At 42.7% G+C, this 24,131-nt stretch overlaps 1 protein-coding gene across 2 annotated transcripts in view; it reads right to left on the bottom strand.

Annotated features, from left to right (window-relative positions):
* LOC119970137 (choline transporter-like protein 1) overlaps positions 1–24,131 on the bottom strand; it is a 76,586-nt gene that overhangs the window by 18,044 nt on the left and 34,411 nt on the right. For both annotated transcript variants that reach the window (XM_038804218.1, XM_038804217.1), the window contains exons 6-10: positions 21,371–21,540; positions 14,669–14,758; positions 13,029–13,165; positions 10,327–10,513; positions 6,407–6,572 (exon numbers count right to left, since the gene is read on the bottom strand). In XM_038804218.1, coding sequence (XP_038660146.1) covers positions 6,407–6,572; positions 10,327–10,513; positions 13,029–13,165; positions 14,669–14,758; positions 21,371–21,540 — 750 coding nt within the window. The remainder of the gene's footprint in view (positions 1–6,406; positions 6,573–10,326; positions 10,514–13,028; positions 13,166–14,668; positions 14,759–21,370; positions 21,541–24,131) is intronic.

Raw genomic sequence — 24,131 nt, 5'->3', positions numbered from 1 at the left:
GTTCTACTTATTCTTAGGACAGTGCCTTTTGCAGGAAATCTAGTAAGAGGAAGATTTGTTGCCCTTTATTTAAATGAATGAACCACATGCTTCCCCTCGAAAGAGGAAAGTGCTTCATATTTAGTCTTAATGAGCAAACGCTCCTGCAAAATCTGCATTGTGTGCTTAGCTTTTTCTGAACAAATATCACAATACTACCATAAGGTGGCGCTATGAATGCAGGATCTCGTCACTGACATGGTACCAATAATCAGTTTAGACAATCAAATTGATCCGGCTGAAATTACCATTAATGGGTCATTTATTTCAGAGCTAGATTTGGGTCATATGCTTGAATGGAGAGTCTATCAACAAAAGTATCCTGGTTACATTTGATAGCAAAGTAGTCATATTAAGTGTCCTTTGCACAGAAACGCAATATAGGTTTTCTGGCAGCATCCCTGAAGTACAGGTGCTTATTATTGAAATGTTTGGCAAGAGATTAGGATACACAAGATTAAAAGACAATTATAAAGCGGCACAGAAAAATAAATTTGTCTGCATCATTATTATTGTTTAATACTATATATCACAAGTTAGATAGCAAAACATTGCTCAACTGGGGGTACTAACTATCCACAATGTCTAATCAATTCTTCTGGATCCATTAAATCAGGTCTGCAGCTGCAAAATCCCCCAAGACTGTTGAGTGATACACGGGGCTGGATTCTTCCGGCCCCGCCCGCCACAAGAACACCACGGGCGAGAGGCAGACAATGGCCTCGGGCAGGATTCTCCAGTCGGTGGGCGGACACGGCCAGAAAATCCCGCCCACAGTAAGGAACAAAGGATTTACTAAAATTTAATCAGAATGGAGGGGTTGTCAAGATCTACATGGATGTCAGAATAAGAAGTCAGCACTGTTACAACTCCCTAGGGTAGTGCGTGGTCAATTCCAACCCCACTTGACCCAGAGTTCAACACAATTCAAATTAACCATTAACTTTTTTTAAATTAAAGTCTTTGGTGCTTGGCTGCTTTATAACTACAGTGACCAAATTTACATGTCTATTTCTTTAACCTACCCCATTCTCCACACACACACACCAGGCAAACACTGAGGAGAAAGAGAGATGCAAGACATAAATCATAAATGTATCCATTCATTCGTCCTCATTATATAGAATTCCCCCCCACCCCCGCCACTGCCAGTTCCTACATTGATAACTAATCAGCCCTTAAACCACAACATTATCAGATTATCCCTTCCTGGGATGTGTATAATTTTAACAAAGTATTTGCAAAATTAGGGGCGACCAACATCGGTTCACCCACTGTCATGGACTTCAATCTCTCAAACTCTACTTGGCGTTCTGTGGACCACACCATTTTTACCTGTTTCCACAACATATCCAATGTACACTGGATTTCTGCCTCCATCTGAGCGAGTCTCTGTGGGTTCAGTCGAGGTGGATGTTGCTTTACTGGTGTGGAGTTTCCTATGCCTGCATCATGATTAGTTAATGTAGTGCGACATGCTGTGATCCTACAAATCTGCTCATATTTTTTCAGCACCTTTATTGGATCTTATTGCTGTTCTTCTAAATAGGAAAACTTGGTCTCTAATTGTTCTTGGGTGTCCGTATTTGTTAGTCGTACCACAGGAGGGTCACTCTGGGAACTATCGAGCTCTTCTCCTACCTCACACTTCCCATCTCTGTCCTCTTCCACTACTTCTACTACCTGACCTGACACACTGGTTCCTTCCTTTGCTTTCCTCTTCCCTACGGTGATATTTCTTCAACATATTTACGTGCCACAATCGGCCCTTCTTTCGACGGTCTGGAGTATCTATTACGTAAGTCACCTTACTCATCCTCCTAACTAACTACTTTATTGGTGCCACTGAATGTAGCTTTCAGAGGTTCGGACAGCAAAGGCAACAACATCAGTACCTTATCTCCAGCTCTGGAGTGTTCTGGACCTGGCATGTTAGTCTGCTCATATTTTCATTCCTGCTCCGGAAACCTTGTAATGCTCTCAGGCTACCTGACGAGTTCCTGTGCGTTTTTCCAGAAATTTGGACACGTATTCCAACATTGAGGGTCCATTCGGTTGTTTTAGAAACTTCTCTTTCATCAATTTTCATGGACCTTGTATTTCACGGCTATAAACCAATTCAAATGGGCTAAACCCAGTAGATTTGTTCGCAGAATCTCTGGTGGCAAATAGTAAAAAATCCAATCCCTTGTTCCAATCTCTTGGATTTTCATGGCAACAGGCCCTGATCACGATTTTTTGAGAGTCTGATAATCTCAAGTCTCTCCAAAGCCCTTTGTTTGTGGATGACAGGCGGTTGATTTTAATTGTTTGATATCTCAAACTACAAATTATTTTCTGGGAAATTTTAGACAAAAGTTAGAACCCTGGTCAGACAGTACTTCAATGGGTAGGCCATAGTGCATGAAAAAGTGCGTCAACATTCCCACTACTACCTTAGCTTCAATGTTCTTAAAGGTATAGCTTCCAGAAATCGGATAGTCATATCCAAGACTGCAAGAATGAACTGATGCCCTGCCTTTAGTTTAAGCAATGATGCTACGCAATCTAACAATACCTGACAAAAACAGGAATGATGCCTGTTGACTGATGCCGGAATTTTCCGAATTCCCACATGTTCTGCCATTGGTATCTCATGTTCTACCTGCAGTGCTTCCCTACGATATTTGGGCGGTAGTGCTATCTAATGAACAACCGTCCATCCCTCATCCGCGGGTCTATAAGCCAGTAAGAGAGTTTGCGTAGCACCTGTGTCCCTTAAAATAGTTATGGGTTTGGCTACATCAGTTGATGAAAATGAGGTGATCTACCCACTTAGACAAAAACCCGGCATGTCATCTACCTCATTCATCAATCTGCTCCCACAGCAGCGCTTACCTCAGTCTCCAAAGCCCTGTTAAAACTACAGTCTGTCTTGTGGTATTTTCCACCTGTGTTCCTTTTTCAGAGACCTCCTTCCGAACCCCAAAAAGTCCCATGGGCTTTCATCGTAACTTGCAGCACGCTGAATGAACGTGTCCCACTTTATTGCAATGGTAACACTTTGGCCTGAGTCTCACCTCCACCCTCAGTACCTTCCTTCCTGGTCTGAGGGGAGGATCTCAGAACATTCTCAGCTATCCATTCCTTACATTGTCTACCTGCCTTCCTTTCATTCCCCCACTTCCTGTCCTTTTCAAAATTATGGGGTGATGGAACAAAGGTTTAAATTTATGGACCAGCACCGTCAGCCATAATTGCTGCTTGTCCATCAGTCATCATCCTTTGGGCTTCAAAATGGGTTCTTATCATAGAAGGTAGGGAATTCTTAAATTCTTCTTGGCGAGTGATCTCCCTCAGAGCGTCAGAGGTAATTATAACTCCCAAAGCTCGCACCCACCATTGTTCTGTTTAACCCTTTCAAATTCAGACTGTCCTGGCTGTTTCCTTCATTTCCAAAGCTTTTGCCAATATACCTCGGGAACTGATTGATATGCACCCAGAGCAGCGTTTTTATATTGTCATAACTCTTAAACACCCCCTCTGACAGGGAAGCATAAACTTCCTGTGCCTACCCCATCAATCTACTTTGGATGGGTGACATCCACCTTTTTTTTCGGCCTCTCCATTTGGGATGCTATTTTCTCAAATGCCATTAAAAATGCCTCTACTTCCTTTTCTTCAAATTTTGGGAGGGTCTGTACAAATTAATTGTCACTGGGTTCCGTTCTAGCTCCTGGCAGCTCCCTTTTAATGTCCAGCTCCACAAAACTAGAATTCTCTCTCTTTTGTTTTTTCTTCTCTCTCCAATCTTCAACTTCCTCATTCCATCTCTTTCTTTTTGCCGCATCTCCAGCTCAATTTTCCCGCCAGAAAACGTCTTTGATGTACACTACTTGCTCGTGGGCTCTCCCGTGTGTTTCTAACAGACCCAAGCACTCAACCAACAGATCATATGTCTTCGCCTTCTTAGCCTTAGCTGCCACCTCTATTTTTAATTTGCTTGCCAATTCAATTGGCTTGCCTTTTCAAAGCCTTTGTAAATAAACCAAAGGCGGCTCTTCCACCTGAAGAAAAATCTTCGCAGCTTCCACAGCCATCTTGTTATACTGTTACAAACCTGGTGCCTCTTCAATTGATACTGTATCCTAAACGTCACTGCCTACAGTTCCGAAGATCGCAGAACCGGCCACAAATTATGTTACGGCATCCTGTGAATTCCTGGGAGTTGCAGTACAATTGAAATGACTTATGAATTTATTTTTAAAGGGTAACGCAGTGGGTAGCACTGTTGCTTCACAGTGCCAGGGTCCCAGGTTCGATTCCCGGCTTGGGTCACTGTCTGTGCAGAATCTGCACGTTCTCCCCTTGAATGCGTGGGTTTATTCCGGCTGCTCCGGTTTCCTCCCACAAGTACCAAACGACATACTGTTAGGCAATTTGGACATTCTGAATTCTCGCTCCCTGCACCCGAACAGGTGCCAGAGTGTGGCGACTAGGAGCTTTTCACAGTAACTTCATTGCAGTGTTCATGTAAGCCTACTTGTGACAATAAAGATTATTATTAAAACACCCAAAGTCTTTGGCTGCCCAATAACAATAACTACAGCCACCAGGTTTGTAAATTTAAATACTTTTTTTTATTGATAATAATCATAAATTAAATAGGCAGTAAATACAGCTGGTTAACTATTAACTAATTCCTAACCCCTCCCCCCTCTTCATACACAAAGAACAGACAAACACAGAGAGGAAAGAGTGATGTAAAAAAAAATCACTAAAAGTGATGTACCTGGACTTCCAAAGTACCGTACTGCAGAATTTTGAGCAAAGTTATAGCTAATGGAATGAAAGGGACAACAGCAACATGGATATGAAATTGGCTGTGAACTAGGATTGGAGAAACATCCGCAGTATCAGCGTCTGCAGTATTTTGCTTTTATTATTATTGAAATGAAATTGCCTGGAGTGACAGGAAATGGAGAGTGCTGGTTGATGGACGTTGAGTGGACTGGAGGAAGGTTTGTAGTGGAGCTCCCAAGGGGTTAATGCTGGGACACTTGCTTTTCCTGATGTGTATCAATGACCCAGACCTCCGTGTACAGAGCACAATTTCACAATTTGTGGATGGCATGAAGCTTGAAAGCATTGCGAACTGTGAGAAAAATAATGTAGAACTTCAAAGGGATGTACAGACAAGAATGTGGAATGGACGGATAGGTGAAAGATGGAAGTTCATTGTGGAGAAGTGTGAAGTGTTTAATTTTGGTAGGAAGAACTGGAGAGATAATATGAAATAACAAGTACAATTCTAAAGAGGGTACGGGGTCAGAGGGATCTGGGTGTCTATGTGCATAGATCAGTGGTTATTAAAGCATTCAGCTTCCCAGGGTTTATTAATAGGGGCATAGACTACAAGAGAAGTGAGGTATAAGGATTCTGCCTCAGCTGGAATACTGTATCCAGTTTACTAAAGTTGTGAAAGCACTGGAGAGAGTGCAGAAAAAGATTTATGAGAATGGTTCCAGCAGGGTGAGTAACTTCAGTTATGAAGGCAGATCAGAGAAGTTGGGTCAGCTTTCTTGAAAAAAGAAGGCAGAGAGGAGATTTGATAGAGGTATTCAAAACCACAAGAGGTCTGGAGATACTGTTCCCACTCATCAAAGATGAGAATGAGCAGGCAACAGATTTAACATAAAAGGCAAACAAATCTAAAGCAATAACAAAACCAAACGTTCACACAGCAAGTGGTACAGGCCTGGAATGCGCTGCCTGAGAGAGTGTGGTGGAGGCAGAGTCAATCGGCATATTCACAAAAAAAAGGAATTTGGCCCTTATTCAAAAGGGGAAAATGAGCAGGGTTAAGGGGAAAAGGTAGGAGTATGTCAACGGTAGGAGTCTGGCACTCTGAATTGCTCATTCGGAGGGCTGGTGCAGACATAACAAGCTAAATGGCCTCCTTCTGCACTTGTGCGATTTTGATTCTGGGAAGTACGTGTATGATTCCGCAAATGAAGCAAACTTGCAAATGGGATATGAAGAATACAAGAAACTATCACTCCTCCAAAGCACCAAGATGTCAAATGTCCTCTGACAACGCCCTCCAAAAGCCATCACCTCGAAGGGCAGGGGTAGGAGGCGCATGGGACTACCACCACCTGCATGTTCCCCATCAAGCCTCACACCATCCTGACTGGGAACTATGCCACTGTTCCTTCACTATGCCGGGACTCCCTTCCCCACGACCACAGTATCTACACCACATGGACTGCAGCGGGTCAAGGCAGTGGCAACTGGGGATGAGCAATAAACGCAGCAACACCCACATCCTGCAAAAGAACAAAGTAAATGCAACTATAAATTAGCTAATTCCCCAAAAATATCATACCGTGTAAAATAGTAGGTTACTACAGCTCCAGCCACGGTCATCTGTTGACAGGCCAGTATGAATTCGCTGATCCAGATGAGGCCAACTAGATGATAAATCCACGTGTACTGTAAGGGGCCAGACATTCTAAACTCTACATTACCGTCATCTTTTCTTTCAGGGTATCCTACAGGAAGGGACAAAAGCAGATGTGTTTAAAGGTGTGCATTTATGAAAAATATAAAAATCAACTGGCTAATTCAACTTGATAAATTGTTATATGAAGGAAAGACGTGCATTTATTTAGCCTTCTGCATGAGCTGTGGACATCTCAAAGAGTGCTTCACAGGCAATGGAGTACTTTTGAAGGGCAGTCGCTGTTGTTCACAGTGAAATGCAACAGTCAATTTGCACACAGCAAACTTCCACAAACAGCAAATGTGATATCGAGCAGGCAATCTGTTCTTTTACTTTTCCTGCAGTGTTGACGGAGGGATAGATATTGGAAAGGACACTGGGGATAACTCCCCTCATTCTTCTTTCACATAGCACCATGGGACCTTTTCCATCCTGCGGTGCAGCCTCAGCTTTAACGTCACACCGAATGCCGGCACATCCAAAGCCTCAGAATGGGAAATCGGAACCAGTGAAAGAAAGGAATGATAAAAGTCCCAGGTGCAGCAGAGTTATGAAGAGAAGGAATATGGTTCAAGTTTGGGATCTTTTGGAATGCACCACTTCACATCTATCAACATTATACTGCATCTGCCTTGTCTTTGCCCATAGCAGGGCCTGAACAAGCACTGCTCATTCAGACCAATGCGAATTTTGCAACCGTTGCTTATGCTTTGTTTGGAGCTACAATGTGCCACTCACTTAATTTCCAAAGCATTATCCCAGAACTATCAATTTTCACAACCAAAGAATGTGGATGTGATAACAGGGCACTGATATTTCTAAGTAATGGATTTATGAAAGGAAAATCATGTTTGACAAACCTACTAGAGTTCTTTGAGGGCGTAGCTAGCAGAGTAGATGAGGCAGAACTAGTGGATGGGATGTATTTAGATTTTGAGAAAGTTTTTGAGAGAAGTCCCAAATAAAAGAGGTCAGTGTGCAAAGTTAACACACAGATTGAGGTTAATATATTGGCATGGATTGAGAATTGGCTAACAGACAGGAAACCGAGTTGGAATGAATGGGTCGTTTTCAACGTGGCAGGCAGTGATTAGAGGGGTCCCGCATGGACCAGTGCTTGGGCCCCAGCTATTCACAATATACATCAATGATAATAATAATATTTATTAGTGCCACAAGTAAGCTTGCATTAACACTGCAATGAAGTTACCTCTGAACTCAGAACTAGATGGACAAGAAAAGTGTGGATGAGGGAAATAAATTTTATATTCCCAAGTTTGCTGACAACGTGAAACTTAAGTGGTGAGGAGGATGTTAAGTGGCTTCAAGGTGATTTTAAAAAGTCGAGTGAGTGGGCAAAGACAAGGCAGATACAGTATAATGTAGCTAAATGTGAAGTTATCCATTTGGGGGGAAAAAACAATGTTTATTTGTTTCTCTTCCTGCCCCTTGGACCTTCATTCGATTCCATCGCAAGTTTTACCTGGAACAGGTCACTAGTGTGTCACCAGAGGCTCATAGTTTGAAGGGCGCCATGCCACATCAAAACAGCCGATCAGGAGTCTCTCCCACTCTTACTGTCGGAGCGTCGGAAGCGTGTTTTGCAGGTTGATTGCTCAACCTGTTGGCCGGGTTATGAACACACTTTTCTTGACCATCTAGTCCTGGGGAGCCCAGTTTCTGGGTTCAGAGGTCGGGACACTGCCCACTGTGCCACAAGACCTCCAAAAACAGAATGGCAAAGTATTATTTAAATAGTGATAGATAGGGAAACGTTAACGTACAAAATGGACAAGGGTGTCCTTGTACACCCGTCACTGAAAGCAGGCACGCAGGTCCAGCAAGCAGTTAAGACGACAAATGGTATGTTGGCCTTCATTACACGGAGACTGGCCTACAGGACCAATGATGTCTTGCTGCGGCTGTATAGGGCCTTGGTGAGACTACACCTGGAGTAGTGTGTGCAGTTTTGGTCTCCTTACCCAAGAAAGGATACACTGGCCACAGAGGGAGTGCAGTGAAAGTTCACTCAGACAAACTGCTGGGGTGGCAGGGTCATCGTACAAGGAGAGATTGGGTCAACTGGACTTGCATTCACTGGAATTTAGATAAGATATGGGGTCTGATTTTAATATCTAAAATTCCAACGGGGCTGGACAGCCTGGATATAGGGATATTATTTCCTCTGGTTGTGGGGTCTAGAGCAAGGGGTCACAGTCTCAGGATATGGAGTAGGGAATGTAGGACTGAGAAGAGGCAAAACGTCTTCACTCAGCGTTGAACCGGTGAAATTCTCTACCACAGAAGGCAGTGGGGGCTGAGTCACTGAATACAATAAAGAATGTATGATTTTTTGTTAATAAAGTCAGAGTAGACAAAATGAATGGTTTCTGAGCTGATCACTGCAAAATAATTTGATCAAATATAATTTCCATCCTTTTGCCAACTCAACTCCAAAATATGGAAGTTAATTAAATGCAAAGTTGCGCATCTGAATTGGTGGGGGTTGGGGATGTTCTTTGTTTTTTAAAACCATTTTCTTCAGTCGTTTTTTTAATCTTATGCGACATCTCCACTCAAAATGCTAATGCCTGGTTTGAAATTGTAGATTAGTAGACAGGTAAAAACTGAACAACGATTGCCAAGGTTCAAAAGTACAATTTCACGTCAGCCATTTAGTGAGCAAGAGAACCTGGGATAACTCTCCGAGACGTGTGCGTGCGTATGTGCGTGTGTGCGCGCACTGAGATAATCTTGTAATACAATAATGTGAAGTCAGTAACACAAATGATAGTATGTATATTATAAACAATATTCTCATTCTCGATAAGGTTGGTGGTCACACAAGTTTCAATCTCATTGAACCTTAATGTTCCCCTTTGTTCAGAGATGTACATTAATCATTACTGACCTTGTTTGGTCTTGACTATAATCTACACATTTATTTGGTAAGGAGGCAATTATACCATTTCCAAGGGGCTGCAAATATAAAGAATAGAAAACTATTCCTGGCACGTTCAATGAATCACAGAATCAAACAGTGCAGAAGAGTCCCTTCAGCCCATCAAGTCTGCACGAATGCATGAAGAACACCTGACCTGCCTACCTAATTCCATTTGCCAGCACTTGGCCCATAGCCTTGAATGTTATGATGTGTCAAGTACGCATCCAGATACTTTTTAAAGGATGAGGCAACCTGCACTACCCTCATCTACACACATGCAATCAAATTTGTTAGGCATGACCTACCTCTGACAAAGCCATGCTGACTATTCCTGATCAACCCTTGCCTCTCCATGTGGAGATATTCTCTCAATCAGAATTTTCTCCTGTAGTTTCCCTATCACTGACTTGAGACTCACTGGTCTGTAGTTCCCTGGCTTATCTTTAGAACCTTAACAGCGGGACCACATTAGCTGTTCTCCAGTCCTCTGGCACCTCCCCGGTGGCCAGATAGGAATTAAACATTTGGGTCAGAGCCCCTGCAATCTCCTCCCTTGCCTCCCATAGCAGCCTGAGACACAATTCATCCGGACCTGGAGATCTGCCCACTTTTAAGTCTGCCAACACCCCCAATATCTTATCACTCCCTATGTCAATTTGCTCGTGAACCTCACAGTCTCTCTCCCGGAGTTCCATATCTACCTCCTCATTCTATTGGGTGAAGACATTTGTGACCTGCACCAGGGCTTTCAAAACATTCCCCATAAACATGAGGATTTAAAACAATCATTTAAAAAAAAAAACATTTTGTGATCAAGATTTGTCAAAGCAAGGCAAATTGCGCAAATCTGTAGTCATACCTGCTGTGCCCAGTAAAAGTAAGACTGCGACCCAATAGACCCAGAATAATGCCAAGGCTATGAAAGTCCAGAGTGGCTGAAAGACTAGAAGTGGCATTTCAACGAACACTTTCCCCGCCACGTTGAATAAGGCAATCGTAAGAGCCACTCGCTTCCTCATGATTAGCATGAGCAACAGTAAAATGACCTGCAAGGCAAAACATTCACACATTATTCTCCTTCCATCACACGGGTCTCGGTTGAAATAGATATTAGAAGAAGCTGCAGCAACAGCAATACCTTGGGATGCAATGCATTACTGCTCCAGTGTACTAAAGGTTAGTCTGCAATACTGTTCAGGCTCTTTGTAAAAGTTGTAAAAAAGTTGGGCAAATACTTCTAGAGGGACGCCTTCAATGTTTGATTGTGGAGACTTGAAAATTCAACTGCCTGGCTGAGGAAAGGCAGGAAAGGTGTTGGAAATTAAGTAAGAACAGAACATTTGCCCAACAAAAGGGGGCTTCCAAGAGATGACAATGAAAACAGCAACTATGAATACACACCCAGAGATTACAAATTAAGGTTAGTAGTTTTAACGATGCAGAAACTGCTCACACACGGCTACCTTATGTCTATTGTGACAGAAATAAGATGTACATTCAGTCCATCTGCTCGACTCCCTTCTTCTGACTGATAGTTTCCCGGACGATACACAACTTCATTACCTGAGCCAGTAGTTCCCAACTTTTTTTACGTCATGGCACACTTTTATACGATAAACAATTTTGAGGCACACCTCCAACTTTTTCCAATTGAATTGCCCTCTTGCTGATGTCTTTTATCTCTACAATCTCCGAAAAACATTTAATCCAATTTTCATTGGTTTAAGAAGTTTACAATAAAAGCCTGAGCTTTCTTAACTTGCATGTTAAATACAATATTGGAGCCTTTTTCTCTTTTAATATTGGCTCCTCTTTCTTATCTCTGTCTTATTCCCTTACTGGGAACTTCCTTGTTTTCTTTTTTTAAACCCTTTTTATGTGTTTGAGCACATGCATGGGGCCTTTTTGTCTCTAACTCTGCGATCAGCATCTCTAATTTCCAAAAAACCTGGGATCTCCTGTGCGTGCGTCCGCCAGGAGAGGGCAGCACATGCGTGGTTCGGAATGTTTTACGTTGGTAATCCGAACCGTGCATGCGCCAGTTCTGGGTTTTTTTTAAACATCAGTTAGGCCCTTGCACGTGACCAATGTTAAACATTCAAAACCACGCACGTGCTGCCAATCCTCAGACACCACATGCGTGGGAGACCCAATGTTCATCGGGATTCGGAGATGCCGATAACAGAGCCGAAAACAAAGATTAAATGCAGTTTATTTACATTAATGTGCAATCATTTTGAACCTTATTTTGTGGCCCACTTGTGGAGCCCTGACAGAACTCCAGTGTGTCACAGCACACTGGTTGGGAATCTCTGCCTTCAGCTCCGTTCTAATCATTTAGAATCGCTACAGTGCAGGAGGACATTCGCCCCATCGAGTCTGCACTGACGCGTCGAAAGCACACTCTACCTAGGCCAACCGGAGCACCCCGGAGGAAACCCACGCAGGCACGGGGAGAAAGTGCAAACTCCACACAGTCACCCCAAGGTCGGAATCGAACCCAGGTCCCTGGCGCCGAGATCATCTCTCATAACCATTGCACATTTCATTTCCATGCCTGCTCAAAATGCTTAACAAGACAATGCTTATACCATCGCCAGACGTAATTACCCCAACATTACCGTTGCCAGCCTTCCACATATTAGTCTTCATCAAACATGTCCTTTGTCAACCTTCACCGACTTGCTTTCCCCACCATACCACACAACTCCATCCCTCCCCCCCCCCCCCTCCCAAATATCCTTGCCTTCAATTGCAAATCCCTCACAGCTTGCCTATCTGAAAAGACCCTTAGTCATATGGACCTCCATGTGCCATTTGCCTTCCAACTCTGGCCTTCCTTTGCTATTTCTGACCCACGTGGACAATACACACAGCTCATTTCTCATCGTTTTTGGTGTGCATGGCGATGTGTTATTATTTAAAAATGCTTCAGACTGCAAGTTGCTGCAAGTATTTTAATTAAACAGATCGTGGTTAGATTGGTTGTACTTAAATTAACATGACGGTAAATATAAATCATAATACTAAACATAATATGGATATGAGAATTAATGCGTACTGCAATCAATGCATTTAATCAGCCACCTGAACTCGCATTCAGAAAGTATGACAGCACAGGATCACGTTATTCAGCCCAAGAGATCCACGCGTCCACACAAGCCCCCTCCCACCCCTTGAAAATGGCCCCAGCCCATCCCTCTATTTGTTTCTCCCTCAAACCAACCCCTGGAGTGCAGTTTTGCTTGACCCTCATGTGCCAGTGAACTCCAAATTCTAACCGCCAACTCGGTGAACGAAAAATCTCCAGAATTCCTGACTGAACTGATTAGTTACTAACTGATATTTATGGCCCCGAGTTATGGCCTCACGTGCTCAGGTAAAAGATATCCTCTATGCCTTCCACAGCAAACTTTTTCAGAATCTTAAAAGACCTCTACACCCCTCGGTATTCTTTTAAAGTAAAGAGTTCCAGTTAGTTACAGTCCATAGTCTTGCTGCCAATCCAGTATCTAGTTAGAACAGTATCCATTTTGAACACATTTTAGGTGGCGCACTCACCGTGACCACTGTGGCGACAATGGCATACACCAAGAGAGCCTTCACATTATCTTCTCCCACATCCTGGTCTTCAGCTGATTTTTCTTTGACTGCGTTCTTTTGCGCAACGTATAACCACCAAAGGACAGCTGTACCACCTGCACGGGAAAAGGGGAGATTGGGGGAGAAACAGTCAGCGAAGAAGCATTGGGGAAGACAAAAATAAGGAAATTGGAGGACCGCAGAGATCTGAAGAGGTGTAGAACTGGAGAAGGCCACAGAGATATGGGAAGGCGAGGCTTTGTGCGATTCGGGAACAAAGGTGAGAATTTAAAATTTGAGGTGCTGATGGGCCGCGAGCAAAAGCAGATCAGCGAGCAAACGGGCGATAAGTCAACGGGATTTGGTACAAACCGGAATATGAAATGTTTTGGATGCGTTCTGAGGTTAAATGAAGCAAGCCATGCGAGGATGGCCAAACGAGCATCGAAAGAGTCGAGTCTGGAAGTGGCCATTGCACGAATAAGGGTTGAGGGAGCCGCAATGATGGGCAATGTTTGAGTTGAAAATAGCGTCTTTATGATTGAGAAGATAGTGTTCGAAGCTGAACGCAAGATCAAATTGTATGCAGAGGTTGTGATGTTATTAGAGAAATTGCCGACTGAAGGGAGAGTGTGCAGCTTGTAGCGGGGAATGAAGATAACAGCTTTGGTTTTCCCATGATAATAGAATTAAATTGCAGCTCAATCTGGACAACAGTCCGAGGCAACCTGACAATTAGCGAGGCAGCAGGTGTTCCCCACCCTGTTTGTAATGTTCATCCTGATATTATTTTGAGGAGGGAGGTGCGGGGGGGGGGGGGGGGGGGGGGGGGGGGGGGGGGGTGTGCGCGAGACAGCTAGTGGAGAAGTATTGGTGCCTACGTAGAAACTAAACCACGTCTTTCGATTATGTCACATCCTGATAAGAAAGAAGGCAGCTTCCAGGATTAAATCCTTGGGCATCTCCAGAGATGATGGCATGCAAGCAAGAAGATAAATCGCTGCTGGAGATGGTTTTTATGCAACTGGAAAGAGAAGAATGGAACCAGGTGAGCTGGGATTGAAGGAGAGGGGATGAAGGAAAACAATGTGGTTGGCCCCATTGAGGACAAGAATTCAGAAAAGAAATGGTGCTCCGAGGATCCAGTCATATGTGATTAATTGATGTAATGTGACTTCGATTAGAATGATTTTAGTACTCTGGAAGGGGCAGATACCATACAATTACATCTGAAATGATGCATCAACAAATTTCATACATATTTTTCTTCTTCTGGTGTCTAAGTTCATTCCAGTAAGCATCAAAAGCACTACACTGGATTCTCCGTTGGTGGGACTCTCCGTTGTGCCGGCAGCGTACCCATGCCCGCATGTTCCCTGGTGGCGCGAGGTGGCCACAATGGTAAATCCCATTGGCAGGTGGCGGGAACGGAGAATCCCGCTGCCAGTGAAGGTGCGCCACCCAAGGAAAACACAACTGGCGGACGGAGAATCCCACTCACTATATCTTGATCAGGGAAACGTTCTTCCTTAATAAAGAACTTGAAATAAATAACATCTAAAATCCAGATGCTTAGCACAGTTTTAACATCTTCTTGTCTTTTACTATAATCAACTTACCAATTGAACAAAGGATGGTGAGAATTGCAAGGATCCAAACAAGTACTCGAGAGATGTATCTGATTACAACCATCAACAGCATCGACAAAGCTGCACAAATACAAAAAAGAATTACCACCAGAATGGAATTTTCAAGGAACTGCAATATTGCTAGGTAGGGTGCAAACACAATCATTATATTTGCAACTTTCTCAAAAACGCAGAGCTAAATTTTTTTCAACAATTCTAGAACCAAAGTATTGTGATTTTGGCAACGGATGGAACAGGAGGTTAGTAGTATACTGGCTTCTCTCTACTGGGAACCTGGACTGCAAAACAGGCCAGAGGGATGAAAAAAATAATCTATGTCCTGCTGCCTCATGATAGCCTTCACCCAGATCAAGATTCACACACAAGTTGTACGGATCCTCCAGTTAATCAATGTGTTTCCCCTTTTAGTTTCTGTTGTTTTTCTATTTCAATCTTCGTACATGGACAATTAATGTGCCTATGCCTTTGCAATGCACTTCACCTTTAATTTGCGTGGCTGGTAAACTGTGGACTGACTTATGACCACAGGCAAGGCAGGTTGCAAAGAACTTTTTATTTTATTTTTTATCGGATCAACAGATTCAAGGGAGATAAGTGCTGGCATATCGTGATGGACTTGGCTATCAGCCAATGGACTGTTTCAATCTCCAGGCCTTATCAATGGCCACTGTCAATTGGTTGGGGTTTTCTCTGGAATGTTCCTTCCTCTGTGTGACTGTATTCTCTTTTCCTTTGGTCAGAGGCTGGAGGGTCACAACTCTGATCTCTCTCTTTCTCTCATCTAATGGATTCTTTCTGAAGATCCAAAGGAAAGCCCTTTCTCTCTTCACAGCCAGATTGAACTGCAGGGAAATCCAGTCCAGCCACCAGCTGAAGGCAGGGTCAGTTGTTTAAAAACCCTTTTGAAATCTCATGTGGGGAACTCTGTTCTTATCGCAGCGAGGCTGTTGGTCATACTGCTGGAGTTAGAAACAAGAAATAATTAAACAGGCCTGAGGTGGATTCTTTGAGTGAAGTCCCGGTTTAATAAAAGTTAAATTTACTCCCCAGAGGGAAACCACACAGCCTGGGGGGTACTGACTGAATATTCCTGCCAGAGGACCTCCATTAACAGTTCACCGGTGGCTTCTATGCTGAAGCATCCTTGGAGGACAGCCTGCTGTAATGACCTTGACATGGAAGCAAGGGCACTCATCTTTCATTTCATTTTTATTCCTATTATTTTACACCTCATTCTCCCTCTGTTAATGTCTGTCTGGTATGTATTTGGGAAGAGGTTGGGACAATAGAAGGGGGGGGGGTAGATTAGCTGGCCATTATTCCAGTCTAATTAATGCATATTTTAACTTTGTTCCTGTTATAAATACACAGTTATTGTGTTCAACTTACAAATCTGGTGGCTATAACTTATTGAGCAGTCAAGGGGCCAAATATTATGGAAATCTTATGCGAATTATTAACTAATTCACTTGTGTTGTGACTCCAGGCCAGGTCTGTGGGGCTGGATCAACTGTACATTAGCCCAGGGCACTGGAACAAAGTTCTTAGGCGTTCTTGACAGCTGTATGTCACACACACTTCTAAAATGGATACAACGAGCAAGGTGAAAAAAATGGAGCAACAAAAATAAAATCTAGAACGAAAATATTAAGACACTCAAAAGTGTTCCACTGGTAAATGCAATCAGGCCCCGTTTTTAAAAGTTGTTTTAGTTTTTGTTTTGTTTGAAGCTCTATTTTGGATATGAAAAATTAAAGGCACAAGAAATGAATGGTGGGCAAAAGGATATACCACTTCTCAACAGTGGTTTAATTGGCTCACCCAGACGGTTACCTTTCCCCCTCAAGTTCTCATGTCTCTGAATCGACTTTCTATTTTTCCCCAATCTGCACACACGCAGTGCTTTACAAATGTATTGTTAACCAACTGGAAACAACAGGCATTCAGGGCATACTGACAGGAAGAGCAAGATTCAACATAGTTTTAGCTGAGGCACAAGATGCATGATGACAATATGCAACGTGGAATACATCAACAGTAGCGATTTGCAGTGATTGGACCAGTGTTTATTAAAGTACGAGTATGCTGTTGCCATTTTTGAGTTACTACATCCTGAGCTACAGAAGGATATTCTAGATCGGCAAATGGAAAGTGCATTAGAGATATGTTTACGTTATGCTGGTTCAAAGGTCATGATGCAGAACATAGGGCAGCACGGTAGCATTGTGGTTATCACAACTGCTTCACAGCTCCAGGGTCCCAGGTTCGATTACCGGCTTGGGTCACTGTCCGAATGGAGTCTGCACGTTCTCCCCGTGTGTGCGTGGGTTTCCTCCGGGTGCTCCGGTTTCCTCCCACAGTCCAAAGATGTGCAGGTTAGGTGGATTGGCCATGCTAAATTGCCCTTAAGTGTCCAAAATTGACCTTAATATTGGGTGGGGTTACTGGGTAATGGGGATAGGGTGGGGGTGTGGGCTTGGGTAGGGTGCTCTTGGGTACCAAGAGCCGGGGCAAACTCGATGGGTCTCGTTCTGCACTGTAAATTCCATGATTCTATTAAGCTTTTGTTGGTCCCAACCTCAGAATCTTTAAGACAACAATAGGATTATGGACACTGAAGTTTACGCCCTTTGTTGTGCTTGGTGAACGATCAATGTATTGCATGCACTAGTCTCGAGCTACAGCAATGTTCCCACGTGCGAAGGCAGCTATGGTGGTGCTGTTTGCATATGATCATGCAAGGGGTTTAAGGTTACCCCAGCAGCAGTACAGGGTTGAGAAAGGCCAAGTGCAGTGGGAGAAAACACGAGGAGGAGGATTTGGTAGAGACAACTGGGGATCCTCAGGCGAGAGAAATGATCCTGAAAATTCTCAAGTCACATAATATTGTGTAGACTAGTTCCACCTAGCTTAAAACTTCAGATAATAAATAGGCAAATTTAAGCATAATCAAGGTGCATTCATTTGTACAAAAGAGAGAGACTAACAGCCTCAATTTACATACACACCTTTCTGATCAATATGGCCTGCTCCAGGCCCTCAGATCAGTATTCCAAACCAAACAAAATCTGACCCTCTATGTTACTCCTGGATCCCAGATGTCAAGACCCCAGCTATATTCTCAGATCTCATCAAGCATGTCCAAGTGCATCTACACCAACAAATTCTCTTCACTAATGCTCTATCAGTTTAAACAGTTCTTCTGAAGCCTGTCAGTGAGCACAACTACCACACATCAGCATCTCACTCCTTATACTCCTTATAGGGGCTGGTTTAGCACCGCGGGCTAAACAGCTGGCTTGTAACGCAGAACAAGGCCAGCAGCGCGGGTTCAATTCCACTAATGCTCTATCAGTTTAAACAGTTCTTCTGAAGCCTGTCAGTGAGCACAACTACCACACATCAGCATCTCACTCCTTATACTCCTTATAGGGGCTGGTTTAGCACCGCGGGCTAAACAGCTGGCTTGTAACGCAGAACAAGGCCAGCAGCGCGGGTTCAATTCCGGCACGTGTTCGGGGAGGCCGGTACGGGAATTGAACCCACAATTCCCGTACCGGCCTCCCCGAACACATGCCGGAATGTGGCAACTAGGGGCTTTTCACAGTAACTTCATTGAATCCTACTTGTGACAATAAGCGATTATTATTATACTTCCAGATCCCAGAGTGGGAAGAAGCGACTGAGAAGCCAGGAGGAATGTAGAATTTACCCAAAATGGGAACGACTGGGTACGATGTAGAATATAAATTTGTAATACATGCATAGATATTACTGAACAGAATTGTTTTTTTAAATTTACTTTAATATTTAGCTGTCAAAAATAAAAGTTGTTTATGCGACAACTTCACTGTGAGTTAATTTGAGGTGTCATTAGCTAAAAGGTTCCCTTTAGGTGAGAAATTAGAGTATGGAATGTCGCTCCAGTCGGAGTTTAACCTTGATTGTTACGAGAAGTTGAGAAGTTTGTTTGTTGGCAGTTTGGTGCTGGTGGATATTGAGGTGTTAAGAGATTTAACCAAATTAATTAAGCACACAAATCTTTGTTCAGTACAAAATTAAAAACATTATACACAGAAAATAATGCCGCTAGCCTCGAGGCTGCTTGCTATAAAGCAAAACGTTGAGACTATTTGTTTCAAGCTGGGAAAAGACTTGTGCCCACACACACATTCCTGAAGAAACAACTCATTTTAAAAAAAAACTGCCAACCAACATCAGTGGTTAATTTACTCCAAAGGCACTCAAATCTTCTTCAAATTTAGCCTTTAGGCGAGCATCGAGGTCAGATCTTGCAGTCACTGACCAAGAGAGCAGAATTCTTAGATGAGATCTCCTCAAGCTCAGCTGAGAAAAGACCAAACTCTGCTTTATAATTTGATTGAGAGTATAATCGTAGTTTATTAGTGGTTTGTGATATGCTACTTCCATTTTTAGATGGATTTGTTAGTCTGCATTTATTTTTTTTAATGATGGATTTGATTATTTTACACTTTGTAATTGCAGTCATCATGTGTTGCGATCTAATTTGGGTTTGCTGCTTAAAACCCTATTAAATTATTATAAAAGTTGTAGACACACCCGTTGTGCCTCAGGGCCTGAACTTCTCCAGAATTCTAAAATGGGGAGTTTTATGTACTGAAAGTAGTTCACTCCAAGGGACTATCTCGGCTATAACATACCTCATGAGTATTCTCTATGCTGAAATATCTTTGTTTAGCACAAATACACCCCTGGATATTTTATTTTAAGGGCATGGGCGGGTCTCCGGCCATACCCACCCAACGACCAGATATTCCCGCCCAAAGTCAATGGACCTATACATGGTCCATGTCCCGCCCGTGGCGATCTTGCAGGCGGAAGAATCTGGCTCCAAGTCTGTCGCTAGTATAGATGACTAAGCTCTTACAATTGTTTAAAATTACTCCTAGTCGAGGGTCAAGAATAACTAAATTCAACAAGGAGAGTAAAGATAACAGAACCATTACACACACTGATATTATCTACATTTTAATGTAAGAATAGGGAGCTCTTATAATGTGCAGTGCAATATGTGTGCTATTATTGATATTCTACAATCCTGAAAAGCACATTTGCACTTAATATCAGAAGATAAAATAAAGTGTCTCTGAAAAAGCATATCCTACATCAATAAGGTGAAATACTTTTGGATCACACTTCCAAAAGCTAACGAAAGAGAAATGAAGGAAGAGACAGAACACTCTGGAGTAAGGAACCTGCAAGTTATAGAACTGTCCAAAGGTAAACGTTGGACAAGGAGGTTGTAGACAGTGACAGCAGTGAGTCCATCCAAAAGGAAGATGGCCTTGAGTGACACTGCGGAGAAAGGACTTTCAATTGGGCGAAAGGCTCCTGGGTCTGCCAGCAGTAGTGAAGGAATCCAGTATTTATAGTATAGGTATCCTTCTCAGAACGTAGGAGCAGGAGTAGGCCATTTGGCCTTGTGAACGTGCTTCAATAATTTGTAATTGTTGCAGGTACCATTCCTCCCATGTCCAAAGGGTGAAATGATTTTTCAAAATTCATCCAGGGGATGCAGGGATTTTTGATTAGACCAGCCTTTATTGCCCAATTAGGAACATCTCAAGAAGGTGAAGACAAGCCATCTTCTTGAACCTTTGCAGTCCATGGGATGTAGGTGCACCTACAGTCTGTTAGGGAGGGAGTTGCAGGAATTAGGCCCAATAACAGTGAATAAATGATAATATAATTCCAAGTCAGGATGGTGTGTGGCTTGGAGGGGACTTGCAGATGGTAGTGTTCCCCTTAACTGGCACTTTAACAGGAAAACTACAGGATACTGCGAGGCCTGGATAGAGTAGACGTGGAGAGGATGTTTCCACTTGTAGGAAAAACTAGAACCCGAGGACACATTCTCAGACTAAAGGGACAATCCTTTAGTCTGAGATTGAGAAGACTGTGGAAGCCAAGTCACTGAGTGTATTTAAGTCAGAGATAGATAGGTTCTTGATTAATAAGGGGGTCAGGGGTTATGGGGAGAAGGCAGGAGATTGGGGATGAGAAAAATATCATTCATGATTGAATGGCAGAGCAGACTCAATGGGCTGAGTGACCTAATTCTGTTACTACTTCTTATGGAAAACAAAGGGAATTCGGTCTTACGGAAAGCAAAGGGAAGTCAAGTCTCAAATGTAATGAAATCTAGCTTTGATTTTTACCCAGTTCTGTCACCACGCTAATCCAACATACTCCACGGATACGAATCAGACAAGAGCTTAAGTTGCAATTGACATTCCTACAGCATGCCAATCATTTGCTGATTCCACATTTCCATTCAAAATTCCCCAAGACATTCAGAAAACACATTTATGACAAATGAATAAGAAACACAAACATTAAATAAAAGTTAACAAATGGCTCCTGGGTTAGTGATCTAAGAAGAGAATACATTTATAGAACACCTGTGGCTGTACATAAAACTTTCAATGAGTTTGGACAATTATTCCCAATATCAAACTAACATTTGTAACAAACAACATAATGCAAAACAAACAGAGTGTACATTTCTTGGGACGAAATTAGTTGCTGAATAAAGCTAAAGCACTTAAGCTAAACTTAATTATTTAAAAATGCAACTCCTGATTCAATATTGTTTTATTTTGAATAAAGGATGTATTTAAGAATCATTACCTAGAGATAAAAAGCAAAGTCCCACTATAATTTCTTTGCTGGTCATTACTCCAGTAATCACTCTTTGCAAGACACTATTGTCACTGATGAAGTTGGTCAGGGCCTTAATAAACTTTTCAAAGCAGCGACTTCCAGCTGGGATACAACGATGGAAGAATGGTATAGGTTTACTAGTGTAAAACAAAAAGACAAAAAAAATGGAATGTCAAATTAATATCGATAATGGAGATGACTGACGGCAGTGATCGGCACAGGTACACTTTTTTTAAAAAATGTATTTGATAAATATTAAATGCTTTCAAGCTGAAACCGGTCCGATGCACCACTCCTTAATAATAACTCAAATGCAAAGTAAATCAGCGAAATCAGAATGTGCTTGCTTGTTCTTCATTTCAAAACTCAGCTTTCATTGTTGTGCGGAAAAATAAAATTGCAAATAACTTATCTTATACATCCAATAAGAAGCACGGTAACATAGTACAAAATATTCAATCATATTTTCGCCAATGGGGGGCGGCATGAGACACAGTGATTAGCACTGGGACTGCGGCACTGAGGACCCGGGTTCAAATCCCGGCCCTGGGTCACTGTCCATACGGAGTTTGCACATTCTCCCCAAGGCAGCACAAGTGGAGGCACTGTGGCTTCACAGCGCCAGGGTCCCAGGTTCGATTCCTCGCTGGGTCACTGTTTGTGCGGAGTCTGCACATTCTCCCAGTGTCTGCGTGGGTTTCCTCCGGGTGCTCCGGTTTCTTCCCACAGTCCAAAGACGTGCAGGTTAGGTGGATTGGCCATGATAAATTGCCCTTAGTGACCAAAAAGGTGAGGAGGGGTTATTGGGTTATGGGATAGGTTAGAAGTGAGGGCTTAAGTGGGTCGGTGCAGACTCGATGGGCCGAATGGCCTCCTTCTGCACTGTATGTTCTATGTTCATGTCTGCCTGGGTTTCACTCCCACAACCCAAAGATGTGCAGGTTAGGTGGATTGGCCATGCTAAATTGCTCCTTAATTGGAATAAAAAATAATTGGGTACTCAAAATCTAAATTAAAAAATATATTTTCGCCGAAGGAAGGATGCAAATAAGTTCAAATTATGAAGCTGCTAATGTTAGTAAAATCAACCTGAATTACTTAGGAGATACCAAATTCATATTTCACACTGCCTGCATGATGTGAAGCAGTTACCATGTGGCACTTGTTGAACTCAGTATGATTCAAATGGCAAGAATTTTGATTGCTTGTTTTTGTTATAAAGCACTTCATAAATTGGATAAGTCAAGCATCACACCACCAGTCAATCCTCTGTATTATTCTCCTGTGTAATTACCTCACCTGCAAATAAATCCCACTATTGTGGCTGGTTAACCCCGAATGTGTGTATTAACCACCTTTCAGAGTAGACTAGGGGGCTTCCCACATGGTCTCAGATGCATACCACGATTAAGCAATAATTGTTGGTCCCTTGGCATATTATTGCAGTTACAATACACAGAAGGGTGCATGGTTCAGTTCGCAGAAGAGTCTGCAACAGTCTTTTGTCATCGAGAGCACTTTAACCTAATTGGGTACATCAAATTATTGGGTATGGGGAAAGTCTAAACCGGGATGAGAGATCATTGATGTGGAGAATGGACCGAGCAAGAGAGATAAAAGTGCCTTTGGGGAATTGTTGAGTTAGTTGTAACATGAGTCAGAGGGTGACTCATGAACAGCATAAACATACAATTCAAGGGAAACTACACAGCTATGAACACACTTTGGTGGAAGACCTGATAACAGTGATGGCCCTGGTGTTGTCAAAAATGATGTCAAGTGGCTTATCAAACCAGTTAGCACATGGTCCAGAGATGCATAACAAAGATAAGACATTTAAATGGAATAACAAAGACAAAAAGTATACTTGGCTTCATGGTCAATGAAAACATTCAGGTAAGAAAATAACTACTTGGGGAGTTATGATGTGGAGATGCCGGCGTTGGACTGGGGTGAGCACAGTAAGAAGTCTTATAACACCAGATTAAAGTCCAACAGGTTTGTTTCGAATCACTAGCTTTCGAAGGACAGGAAGGAGCTGTGCGCCGAAAGCTAGTGATTCGAAACAAACCTGTTGGACTTTAATCTGGTGTTGCAAGACTTCTTACTGTACTTGGGAGCGGATAGCTTTGTTAACTACATCTGGAAAGCAATAGGGTAGTGGTTTTAAAAGTACAAGGTTCACTTGTCAATGGAATAAATGGAAGTTAATTTCCATAATTTCGGGAAATGGTTGGGCACAAGATTAACCGGAGCAAAGTTCTGAAGGCACACACTCCTCAGCAACAGGGGATATCGTCAAGGCAACAAACATTATTAGAATCGGGGGAAGTGGAAAAACCAACACATGCAAACAACTGATCATCATCGGTCATTGTAAAGCATCAAAGACTGGCACGTGTGCGGTCAGAGGTGCAGCTCTAGGATCGGGCTCATCAGCCATGGAAGGACCCACAATACCCATGACCACGGACATGGCGTTTTATTGGTGGGCAATCACACTGGTTCGTGAGTGATTACAGAAAGCGAACAAGTCTAATGTGTCAACATTTAGCAACAACTATTAGCCCTTCAGAACGGAAGCAAATTTTAAACGGCTGGTAGCAAAGGGTCAACTCACTCAAGGACATAGAACTGCATCATTGAAAATTCAGCAAGAATGGATGCAGATATTTCAATTGTCCAGTTATAAAATATGAATACACTCTTAAATCAGATGAAATAAGTT

The sequence above is a fragment of the Scyliorhinus canicula genome, chromosome 8 (assembly GCF_902713615.1).
Source record: "Scyliorhinus canicula chromosome 8, sScyCan1.1, whole genome shotgun sequence".
Classification (NCBI taxonomy): Eukaryota; Metazoa; Chordata; class Chondrichthyes; order Carcharhiniformes; family Scyliorhinidae; genus Scyliorhinus; species Scyliorhinus canicula.
This window is presented reverse-complemented; position numbering and strand designations above follow the sequence as displayed.